This window comes from Tupaia chinensis, unplaced genomic scaffold (assembly GCF_000334495.1).
Source record: "Tupaia chinensis unplaced genomic scaffold, TupChi_1.0 Scaffold000335_1, whole genome shotgun sequence".
Classification (NCBI taxonomy): Eukaryota; Metazoa; Chordata; class Mammalia; order Scandentia; family Tupaiidae; genus Tupaia; species Tupaia belangeri.
Genome location: NW_006159829.1, coordinates 2,549,847 through 2,561,980, shown reverse-complemented (window position 1 = coordinate 2,561,980; position 12,134 = coordinate 2,549,847). Strand labels below are relative to the sequence as shown.

General features: G+C 46.3%; 1 protein-coding gene across 11 annotated transcripts in view; it reads right to left on the bottom strand.

Moving 5' to 3' along the window:
• The window catches only part of PTK2 (protein tyrosine kinase 2), a 291,358-nt gene that overhangs the window by 33,957 nt on the left and 245,267 nt on the right, over positions 1-12,134 (bottom strand). For all 11 annotated transcript variants that reach the window (XM_014589190.2, XM_006152112.3, XM_006152113.3 and 8 more), the window contains 2 exons: positions 11,071-11,182; positions 602-688 (listed from right to left, as the gene is read on the bottom strand). In XM_014589190.2, coding sequence (XP_014444676.1) covers positions 602-688; positions 11,071-11,182 — 199 coding nt within the window. The remainder of the gene's footprint in view (positions 1-601; positions 689-11,070; positions 11,183-12,134) is intronic.

The following is a 12,134-nucleotide window of genomic DNA, read 5'->3' as shown; positions in this document are numbered from 1 at the left end:
CTCTCACGCCCATGAAGGAGGCAGGAAGTGAAGTGCTGACCCGGAGACAGCACTTGGACTCACAGGCTCGCAGAGAGTGGGAGGGGTTGAACTGAAACAAAGCACACGCTTGTATGTCTCCATTTTTATAAAATTCTGAAAGAGGCAAAGCACATCCCTGGTAAGAGAAGTAAGGACCGTGACTGCTTCTGCCTGATGGGGCAGGGGCATGAGAGGACTCCTGGGGTTATCGAAATGTTCTGTATCTTGAAGTGACAGTAGGACACACAGATGTATGTGTCCGTCAAAAATAGGATGTGTGTGTGCCACTATAAGTAAAATGGACCTCATTAAAGGCTAATATCCTTCCCTCAAAAACAAATTTTGCTTTTGGTCCTTTTCTTTCCTTCTTTAAAATAATTATTTCACTTAACTCTATTTATTTGATTTGATTTGACCAGACACAGATGGAGGGAAAGTGAGAAAGCAAGCGCCAGGTCTGGGATTCGAACCGTGATCGGCCATGTCGGAGTCGGCCAGTTTCTTAGCTCTCTGCTCACCAAATCATACCCATAGGCACCCCCGCGAACACACACACACATAGAAATACACACATGTATACCTGGTAGTGATTGGTCTGTACCATGTGCTGTGGGCTGGGGTAAAATCCTTCGCTGGACCTTGGACTAGGATAACCAGGCCTGCTGGGCTGTGAACAGATCAGCAGAGATCATGTGAGTCAGTTTTTCAGTTGGGCTAAATCTGTTTCATGAAAAGAGCAGAAAGAGGTATTTCTCTAGTAGAGCTTAATTATTACAAAGAATGACAAAGTAGTGCCGACATATTTCAATACGGAAAAATGATCTTTCCAACAAATGATGCTGGAATAACCGACATATCCTAATGTGAAAAGTGAAGTTTAGCCCTTTCCCCACAGAAGACACTGAAATGAACTCGAAATGATCACACACACACAGCTAAAGCTAAAGAATTCTTAGATGTGAATGTAAGAGTCGATTTTTGTGGCCTACCACTAGGCAATAGTTTCTCAGCAACAACACAAAAGCACAATTGGCAAAAGAAAACAGAAAACATCAACTGGACGTCATCACAGTTGAAAACGTTCATGTTGCAAATGAAGACATTAAGATGGTTAAATGATTTAAAGAATGGAGACGCCAGGGCCAGCAGGTAGAGCGGCTAAGGCACTGGATTCCCATACGGCCATCTGTAGATTGAGTCCTGGACCTGGCAGCTGAAACAATGCTAGGCACACATGTCTGTGGGTCCAGAATCCAGACAGAAGAATGGAAGAGAAGGAACTGTGACATGGCCATCCCCTGGGGGGTAAGTGGGTGAGTGGGGGGGGGTACTCTCACTTTCCCTTTCTCTGTCTCTCTCTGACAAGTATATGTGCCCTTTGGGGGAAAAAAAAAGGCGTAAGACATAATTTATCTGGCAAGAGATTCATATCCAGAATTCATCAGGAATTCTTAAACTTTTTTTGTATTAATGACGAGGTGCATGTGTGCAAGTGCATGTACATGTATGTGAAAGAGAGAGAAGGGCCAGCAGGTTCCGAGGTTGGACTCATATGGCTGACTGTGGTTTGAGTCCCAAGCCTGGCAACTTGACACTCAAGCCAGGTGTGCGTGTGTGTGTGTGCGCGCCCAAGATCCCAGGAGGAGAATGGAAAAGGTAATATGGTGTGCCATCCCCGCTGGGGGAGGATTTCTCGCTTTCTGTCTCTTTCCGTAGCTCCCAGTGAGCGCATTCACCCTATAGCAAAAAAAAAAAAAAAGAAAGAAAAAAAAAAAAAAAAAAAGAAAAAAAAAAAGGAAGTGAGAGGAAAAAGATAAAGAGAGAGAGACAAACTCCCTGTCCCCATCCCACAGGGCCTGGTGTGTGTGCCCGGTGTGTTTCAGGCTGACCAGGAGCCATGGTTGCCATGCGGAATGCAGTTTCTCTTGAGCAGGGCATTGCCATACACCATGGAGCTAGCCTAACACTATATAAGCAACTGCTGTACAATAACGAAATGGCAATAATGGGCCAATATTGAAAAGCAGGGACTCATGCAGACCCAAAGAAGATACCAAATGGCCATACAGAACATGAAAAGATGCTCAACACCAAATCCGAAAACATGGACAGAAATACTTTTTTTTTTTTAAAAAAAAAAAAAGAAAAACTTTATTTTGTGTAATAGGAAGTGAGAGTATGACTACTTCCAGGGTTAGTTAATTCTCAAGAATGCCTGGGCTTTGGGACCAGCAGTTAGCGTAATGGCTATGTCGCTGGACTCCCATGTAGTCGACTGTGGTTTGAGTCCAGGACCTGGTGGCTTAAACTCACGCCGGGTGTGTGTGCGTGCGTGCCCAAGATCCCGAGAGGACAATGGAGGAGAAGGGACTGTGGTGTGGCCATCCCCGCGGGGGGGGACTTCACACTTTCTGTCTGTCTCTCTCTGTATTTCTGGTGAGCGCATGTGCCCTATAGCAAAACCTCTAAAAGAAAAAAAGAATGCCTGGGCTTTTGTTTTCCTGTTCAAAATAATTTTACTGTTTATCTTTTAATTGCCAAAGGGCATGTGCACTTGAGATAGACAGGGAGGGAGAGAGCCCCCAAATGGACATGGTCATGCCACAATCCTTTCTCCTCCACTTCTCCACCCCACCAGCATCTGGGGCACAGACATGCATGCACCTGGCATGTTTTTATACCACCAGGCCTGGGACTGAAACGCAGTCAGCCCTGTGGCGTCTGGCTCCCAGTGCACAGTGCTTCCCCACTGTGCTACGGGGCTGGCAGGGTTGGGCCAGCCTGGTGGTTAACGTGGCTGGACCCCATGTGGCTACCTACACAGTTTGAGTGGGGACTGCTACCAAGATAACTCCTCTTTTCTCTCTAGTACAGAGGGCCTCCTAAGACAAGTGTCCTTACACAGACATTTGGAAATCAGTACACCTATTACTTACGTATTTTATTTCAGGATTAGGAAACGGGACATTATAAAATACTGTTACTTAAAACGGAGTGCTGAGTTGGACTCAGGCTGAGGAGTGCTGTTCAAGGCAGGCATTCTGAAACATTTTATTTTCAGGACCTCCTACATTTTTAAATTACGTTGTCTACTTGGAAAATATCCACCAGTATTTATATTATTAGAAGTTAAAAGACACTTAGGGGCCAGCCCAGAGCCTAGTGGTTAAAGGGAGCTTGATCTTACATAGCTGACTGCAGTCTGAGTCCTGACCCCAGCAGCTTGAAAACTATGCAAGGTAGGAGTGCAGGTGTGCCCAAAATCTCAATGGGAGGGAGAAATGAGAAAGGACTTGTGGTGTGACCAGGCTCTGCGGGTGTGTGCGCGCGCACGCGCGTGTGTGTGTGTGTGTGTGTGTATGTGTGCTGTCTCCCCAGCTCTCATCCTCTGGGGACAGAAAAATGCTTTCTGGCAATTAAAACACACAGACACACACACTCTCTCTCTCCCCCACCCCTAGTGCTTGCTCTTAAACTGGGAAGAATGGCAAGTTTGCAGTTTTGTAAAGCTCTTTAAGGCCAGGCTAATGAAGGCATCACAGTTATATCTGCTTCGGCAGCCTGTCCTGATGCATTGTTCCACTGCAGCCCTATGGAGGAAAAATCTAGCCTGACACAGCTATGCACGTGGAGGGGCAGGAGTGTTTAATAGTCTCTTGGTATAATCATGGAAACCATCCTTTGTACCTATGATAAAACTCAACAAGTGATAGCTTCTTAAAGGTGAATTGAGGGGCTGGCAGGTGATATGGTGGTTAAGGGCACTGGACTCCCACATGGCTGACTGTGTTTTAAGTTCTGAACCTGGTGGCTAGGTTTCTTACTTTCTCTCTTTCTCTCCCCTTCGCTGGTCAAACTGGAAAGGGGGAAGGGGAAAGGAAAGGAAAGGAAAAGAAGAAAGAAAAATAAAACATTTCTTTTAAAAAAAAGGTGAGTTCGAATGTGTTATATTAAATTCCATTTCTCGGGGCCAAACAGGTGGTGTGGTGGTTATGGTCCTAGACTCCCACATGGCCAAATGCAGTTTGAGAACTGGACCTGGAAGCTTTCTCACTCACTTTCCCTACTTTCTCACTCAATTTCCCTAGCTCTCTCTCTCTTTCTTTCTGGTGAGCACATGTGCCCCATAGCAAATTTTAACAATAACAACAATAATAAATAAAATGAAATAAACATGTGACCAGCAGCTGGTGTAACGGCTATGTTGCTGGACTCCCATGCAGTCGACTGAGGTTCAAGTCCTGACCCAGTGTCTTAAACTCATGCCAGGAGCATGTGCATGCGTGCCCAAGATCCCAAGAGGAGAATGGAGAAGGAATTGTAGCATGGCCATCCCCTCTGGGGGTGGGGTGATTTCTTGTTTTCTGTTTCTCTCTGTCTTTCCGGTGAGTGCATATGCCTTATAGCAAAAACCTCTCAAAAGAAAAAAATTAAATAAACAATTCTTTAAAAAAATCTATTTTGGGACCACCAGATGGTGTAATGGTTATGTTGCAGGACTCCCATGTAGTTGACTGCAGTTAAGAGTTCTACTCACACTGGGTGCATGTGCGTTCATGTCCAAAATCCTGAGAGGAGAATGGAGGAAAAGGAATCGGTGTGGCCATCCCCCCAGGGGTGATTTCTCACTGTCTCTCTGTCTCTTTCTGTTTCTCCAGCAAGTGCATGTACCCTGTAGCAAAAATTCATTTAAAAAAAAAAACCTAACCAGCCAACCAACCTCCGATAAAATAATCCATTTTTTCCATCTTGTACTTTGAAAGAACCTTCAGTACTTCTTTTTTTTTTTTTGTAGAGATTTTTGCTATAGGGCGCGTGCGCTCGCCAGACAGATAGAGAGAGACATAGAGACAGAGAGCGAGAAATCACCCCCCAGGGGGGATGGCCACGCCACAATCCCTTCTCCTCCATTCTCCTCTCGGGATCTTGGGCACGCACGCACACGCGCGGCATGAGTTTTAAGCCACTGGGTCCGGGATGCAAACCGCGGTCGACTACGTGGGAGTCCAGTGACATAGCCATTACGCTAACTGCTAGTTCCCCCTTCAGTACTTCTGTAACAGTGTGTGGTCATTTGGAAACTATGGGCTTCCTGCTGTCACAGAGATGTTCCCAATGTGGACATGTTACAGTATATTACATACATTCATAAAAATCACACATTTTTAAAGAATTATTTAATTTATTTTTTTTGGAAGTTGACCACACAGAGAAGGAAAGTGAGAAAGTAAGCCGCCAGGTCTGAGACTTGAACCATAGTCAGCCATGTGGGTGTTCAACTGCCCCAACCACCATGCCACCTGCCAGCCCCAAATCACAACTGTTAGTACCACCTTGAGCTCATCGGGACAGTCTAAGAATTGGGAAGCTGTCATAGTCATGGTGACAAATTTTGCGAAGTTGGAATTTTGCCTAAAACCTCAACTCATCATTGGTAACAAATCTTATTAATTGTCTGCCTTAGTGACAGCCTCACTTTTTTTTGAGAAGATACCAAATGAGTCCCTAACTTTGAACAAGATGTCTGCCAGCTGTTCTTTCAAGGTAACTTGGTCTTCCATAAACAGAAGCACTTCCTCCAGCTCACGACTGGAGGACAGCGTACTCAAGACAGGCACTGTGTGGGCGCGCTACCTCAGCCAGGCCACCCTTCCTGCGTGCACACAGTGGGAGGACCCAACATGATCTGTGTAGTGTGGTGCCACTGTTCTGTCGGGGCTGAGCCGATGGCTGTCGTGTATCAGTAAGTGCCAACAAGGCAGAAGGGGCGAATAATACTTCAACATCATTATGACACAAAGTGATCTCATGGGCCTTTGAAATGGTCGGGGGAGGAGCCAGCAGGTGGCATGGTGGCTAAGGTGCCTGGATCCCATATGGCTGACGGTTCAAGTCCTAGACCTGGGAGCTTGAAAAACACCCTGGGTGTGTGTGCGTATGTGCCCCAAATCCCAAGAAAATAGAGAAGGGGTTATGGTGTGGCCTCCTGGGGAGGGGATGCTTTCTCACATTCCCTGTGTTTCTCTCTCCAGCAAGAGCACGTGCTCTGTAGAAATTCAAAAAACAAACAAACAAAAACAGTCTTGGGAACCCCTCCCCCTCCAGATAGCCAACGACGAGACTGTGAAATGGCTGAGCTAGGAGAGTTTTATTCTGAGGCTCTCACTGATCCAGTGGGACCCGGCAGGACAGCGAAATGCACAGATGAAATGATACTAAGTGGGACCCGGCAGTGTCAGGCTTGCCTCAGGCAAACTTCTAAGATTACTACTGTGTAGGAAAACTGGTATTAAGTATGATGAAGAGATCCAGACATATCTAATAATTAGCGTGTGGTTTTAATGCTTTCGCCACTAGCTAAGTATAATTAAGATCTTAATTTTGAGTCTAGAATGGGAGAGGGAAAAATACTACCTTTAAAAAATGAATTAAGCAACATTAAGAATCACCCTTGTTAGTACACAAAATTGATTACAAATGTCTGAGGTCACACTTGAATTTAAGAAATCTTGCTGGAATTTAGTTCTAAGACACGTAGGCAAAACTATGAAAGCTCATAAAAATCGACAGAATTCCCACTGCACAGGGAAGAGGTAATACCGGCCTGCCCCCTGGGAGGCAGACTCACTTCAGACATGCTAAACCCGTGACCGCACGACAGCTGTCCAGTGATGGCCACTGAAGAGGTAAAGGCAGCGCCCGGGCTTGATTCCAGGCGGCACAGACATAAGCACTTAGGTATTAATGTGCTTGTGGCCACCAAGCCATCTTGACATCTATACTATGTAGATAATTTTCGAGCATTAAAACTTTTCTTTTTGGAGAGGTTTCTGCTATAGGACGCATGCGCTCACCAGAAAGACAGAGACAGAGAGACAGAAAACGAGAAATCACCCCACAGGGGGATGGCCAGGCCGAAATCCCTTCTCCTCCATTCTCCTCTCGGGATCTTGGGCACGCACGCACATGCGCCTGGCGTGAGTTTAAGCCACCGGGTCCAGGACACGAACCACGGTTGGCTTCGTGGGAGTCCAGCAACATAGCCATTACGCTAACTGCTGGTCCCTAGTCATTAAAACTTTAATCTGGGGGCAAGCAGGTGGCACAGCAGTTAAGGACACTGCATCCCACGTGGCCAACTGGGCCGACAGCCTGAGAAACACACTGAGTATATATGTGTGTGCGTGCTCAAAACCCTGAGAGTGGAAGAGAAGGGACTGTGGTGTGGCCATCTCCCCGGGGTACCCTCTCACTTTCCCTCTTTCTACCCCTCCCCACTGAGTGCACACACCCTGTAGCAAAGATGAAAACCTTTAACCTGGGAGTTGGCAAACTTCTTGGAGAGCCATATGGTAAGGGCATTAGGCTTTGTGGACACACTGCTTGGGAGAAGGCGGCCAGGGATGGGAAAGCGGGAATGGGGACAGCTATGGCCCAGGAAGACTGTGGGCTCTAGTTTGCGGACCTCTGTTTTAAACAAATAAATTTTGGTGTAGGATAGAACAATCTCTCATTACAGAAAGGAGCATATAAATATGTGGTATGAAAAAAACTTAAAAAAAAAAAGAGGATATTAAAATTAATTTTTTTCTAAAGACAGATTTTTGCTATAGGATGTGTGCACTTGCTGGAGAGAGAGAGGGCGACAGAGAGACAGAAGCGAGAAATCACCCCTCCGGGGGATGGCCACACTTCAATCCCTTCTCCTCTTGGGATTCTGAGCACACATGCACACCTGGCGTTGAGTTTTTAAGCCACTGAGTCCAGGATTTGAACCACAGTCGACTACATGAGAGTCAGTGATGTTAACCATTATGCTATCCACTGGTCTCATCCCCCAGCATGAGTTTTAAGCCACTCTGTCCAGGACTCGAACCACAGTCAACTATGTGGGAGTCCAGTGACATAACCATTATACCATCTGGTCCCAGAATATTTAAAATTCTAAGCAGCATTCGTCATTGTACTCTAAAACCAAAAAATGACTTATCGCCTCTGCTCTATGAACCTAATTGAAAAAAATCAGTCAAACGAAAACAATTAGAAATTCAGCAGACTGGGGGGCCAGCAGGTGGTGTGGTGGTTAAGGGCACTGGACTGTCACATGGCTGACTGCAACTTGCTTTCTCATTTTCTCTCTCTGTCCCTCTCTGGTCAAATTAAGATAAATAAATAAGTAAATAAAGTTAAAATAATTCTTAAAAAATTAAATAAAGTTAAATAAAATAATTCTTAAAAAATACACCAAAACAATTTCATTATTAAAAAATATTTGTATTCAGGAAAAAAAAAAAGCAAAACCCAGCAGAACTATAGTATATATATATATATATTTTATATATATTTTGGGATATAAAAAATGTGTAGAGGAAAAATCTCCAACTGCATAGTTTTTGTTTCGTTTTGTTTTTAGTTTTTGCTATAGGGCATGGATGCTCACAGAGGGGTAGGTGGGGTGAGGGGCAGGGAAGGACAAAGAGAAAATGAGAAAGCACCCCCACCCTATCTCCAGGGAGATGGCCACATTGTAATCCCTCCTCCTCCATTCTCCACTCAGGACTATGGACATGTGCATGCACTCGCTTGGTATGTGTTTTTCAAGCCACTGAGTCAGGACTCGAAACACACTGTTGGTTATGTGGGAAGACAGTGAGGTGGTTTTTTTTGTTGTGTGTGTGTGTGCCAACCAATCCTGAAATATAATTTAGTCTGACTTCGGTAACAGAATTCAAAGGTAAAATTTAACTTGCTACTAAATCTTGTCACACTGGCTTTCAAAAGTGACCTTACAAATAATTTCTAAAGTATGAAAAGTTCTCCATATTCTTTATTTGATAGTGTACACGGACCACACTAAAATGTCTCTCAGTAAGTGCAAGGCAGTGTTTTGGATACAGGGAATTCTAATAGACTGGCTGAGTTCTGACCAAATGTATGAAGCAGACGTCACTGCCTTATCTTCAGCCCTTGCCTTAGTGGGTTAAGGAACACAAACTGAAACACAGGTAAGCCTGCTTGGCTTTGAGACACGAAGGACTTCTCCAGCATGTCCACACTCACACAGTTACCTACAAGCCTAAATAGAAAACACCCGTCTCCAGAGGGCTTTGAGATGGCCATCACCACCTTTGTAGAATGGTGAACATCACTAATGAATTGCCAATGACATCTTTAGAAAAGGCAAAGAGTGCTACTAGCACTTACTGAACTGGAATTACTATCAAAAATTAAAAAAACTAACAATATGCGTTTAACCACAAGCCAGTCTTACTTAAATCAGGACTGTCCAAGAAAATATCCTGTCAGCCATTCATGATCCGAGTCCCGGTGCAGGTCAGCTAAAACCTGGCACACATAGAAACGGCGAGACATCTCTGTTTTGGCATAAATGAGGCAGTGGCCACCTACTGTCACTAGGAGCTTTTTGAAGATAAGCTATCAGCTCTGCTCTTCCTGACTTCTTTTTAACGCTAGCAAAGATCGTTTTTGCTCGAGTGATGTCTTTGGGATTCCTGATCCCTCCCTCAGTGTATCCCCGCCCCAGGTAAGGCCTTTGTTCTTGGCATCTGTGGGAGAGAATCCAGGGCCCTGACCTGTCTTCCGCCCAAACAGACCATGGAGGCTTGGGCCAGGCCGGTGCTTGCCTCCCCTTCCACGGTGTGGCCCTGGGCACACTTCCGAACAAACATCTTGCCTTTCTCAACATCGCTCATTTTAATTCTCTCTTCTGTTGCTTGGGATACTAGGGTTTCTCAGCTCAGAGGCTGGACATCCTGCTCTCTCTATTCCTTTTTAACGTGTAATGTGTTTACTGTTAGAGTTCAAAATGATGATCAAAGAAAATTTTTTCTCACAATAAAAAAAAAGGTACAATATTTCTTTTTGGAGTACAACATTTAAGTAGTATTTTGTTAACAGATTTCGGAACTTTTTTTTGGAGAGGTTTTTGCTATAGGACACATGCGCTCACCAGAAAGACAGAGAGAGACAGAAAGCGAGAAATCACCCCCGGGGGGGGGTGGCCATGCCGCAATCCCTTCTCCTCTATTCTCCTCTCTGGGTCTTGGGCACGCATGCATACATGCACGGCGTGAGTTTAAGCCACCGGGTCCAGGATTCGATCCACAGTCGACTACGTGGGAGTCCAGCGACATAGCCATTATACTAACTGCCAGTCCCAGATTTCGGAACATTTTTCAGAAAGGAAATGAAGTAGATAATTGTCAAAGTTGTATAATATTATTTACTAGCTAATCAAATATCTAAACAGCAGGTAACTATCAATTTCAAAAAACCCAATGATCTGTTTACTTTCCAGGAAAAGGCCTGCAAACCAACTACGGATAAAAAAGCATCCTGTCAAAAGCAGGTGTATAAAGGCTGCTTAATTGAAGGCCACGTATCTTCAGTGGCAACTGTGCTCAGCTCCCAGAGGCAGCACAGCCCCGGCCACCCTCTGGGAGGCATAGAGGTTATCAGGGAAGCATGTGCATTGTAGCGGGCAGGCAGGTGTGAGGGTGCTGTTGGGAGGGGGTCTCAGGAACCACATATTCTCTTCCCCACACTAACAACCCCACAATGAGCCACAACCAGAAAACGTGCACAAACATTCTCAAGAAAACAAAGCACAGACAACAGCAACATGGCCAGGTGGACGTGGACTCCTCTCTAAATAAAGCGAAACACAGAGTGTGCTTGGTCTAGTTGTAATCCAGACCGGATCCACGGGGAGATTTCTGACAGCAGCAAAGGAAAATCCTCCCTCAAGTCGGGTGGCCGAGTAGGCCTCCTAAAGCTGAGGTGGCGGCAGAGTGCAGGACTAGCAGGGAAGAGCCTTTCAGATCACATGCGTCAACCTCTCCTGGCTCAACCAGCATTGGACATGCACACCAGGAAAGGGGTGCGTAGGAGGGGCATGCAGGGGAGGGGCACACAGAAACAGATGTCACTCTGGGATAACTTTCTCCCCACAGAAGGCAGCTGCCGACATCATGAACCTTGGAGTGAGTTAGTTAAGGGCCATCCCAAAGCAGGTGGGACCCTGGCTACCTTGGGCGGTGCTTCATCGGACCCTCCGGAGTCCCAGGACACCGTAGCCTGTCTTCGGGACTCCATCCTCATCCGTTCTTCTTGCTGCACCTTCTCCTCCTCTAGGATTGTGCTAGAGAGACAACACATGGCTGTGAGGGTGCTGGAGGCCCAGTCAGTGCACACCAACCCCACCCAGTCCCGTCTGAGCACCAGCTGCTGCTGGAACGTGACGACAGCAAAGGGACCCCACACGGGCGGAAAGGAGGATCAGGTTTCTGAGTCTTCAAGAATGTTTCTTCAGCAGCCTTGTCTGAGAGGGCAGGCCCACCTAGAGCACAATCACGGGTGACAAAACGACAGCTGGTGAGGGAGACAGAGGTTGGCAGCACGGACCGGCCAAGATGAAATGTTTGCATGCCCAAGTTTATCTGGAGAGGAGAACCACCCTGAGGAATCTCAAGCAGTACTTTATCAAACACATACATATCTGAGGACAGCCTCTGTGTGGGAAACACGGGTTCCCATACAATGCCACCACCCTAGCGCACGGTGTGACCAATCAGCAAGCTGGCTGACAGCGTCCCTCGATGGTTCAATACAATCTCCCTGCTGACTTTCAGCTCACCCAGAACTTTATGTGATCAGGAAAAACGCAACAGTTTTTATACATTTTTTTTTCAGAACTTCTGAAAATACTGTTTGCTTGAAACTGGACCCCCGCGGACCCCCGCCGTCGGTACCACTGCTACTTACCACTGCCGGACTACCCCGAGGCTAGCTGCAGTCCCACATACCACGGTTTCAGGCGGCCTCCACAGTGGCTGCTAGGCGGCTCTGTGGTCCTGGCTGGGTGCCATCACAGAAAGTGCTCAGGACACAGTCGGAGTGAGCGCCTACAAACTTCCGTTCCACACGGTTCCCCAGGGCACCAGGGCGGCAGGGCTCTGAAGCCCTGGTCCTAACTCCTAAGCCTGGCGAACAGCCCTTTCTCGCTGCTAGCCACTCGAGAGCTGTAATAATGAAGCTCATTCAACGTTTCTGGCCTCCTGGTGGACAGAGTGCAGTGAATAACCACCCAGGAA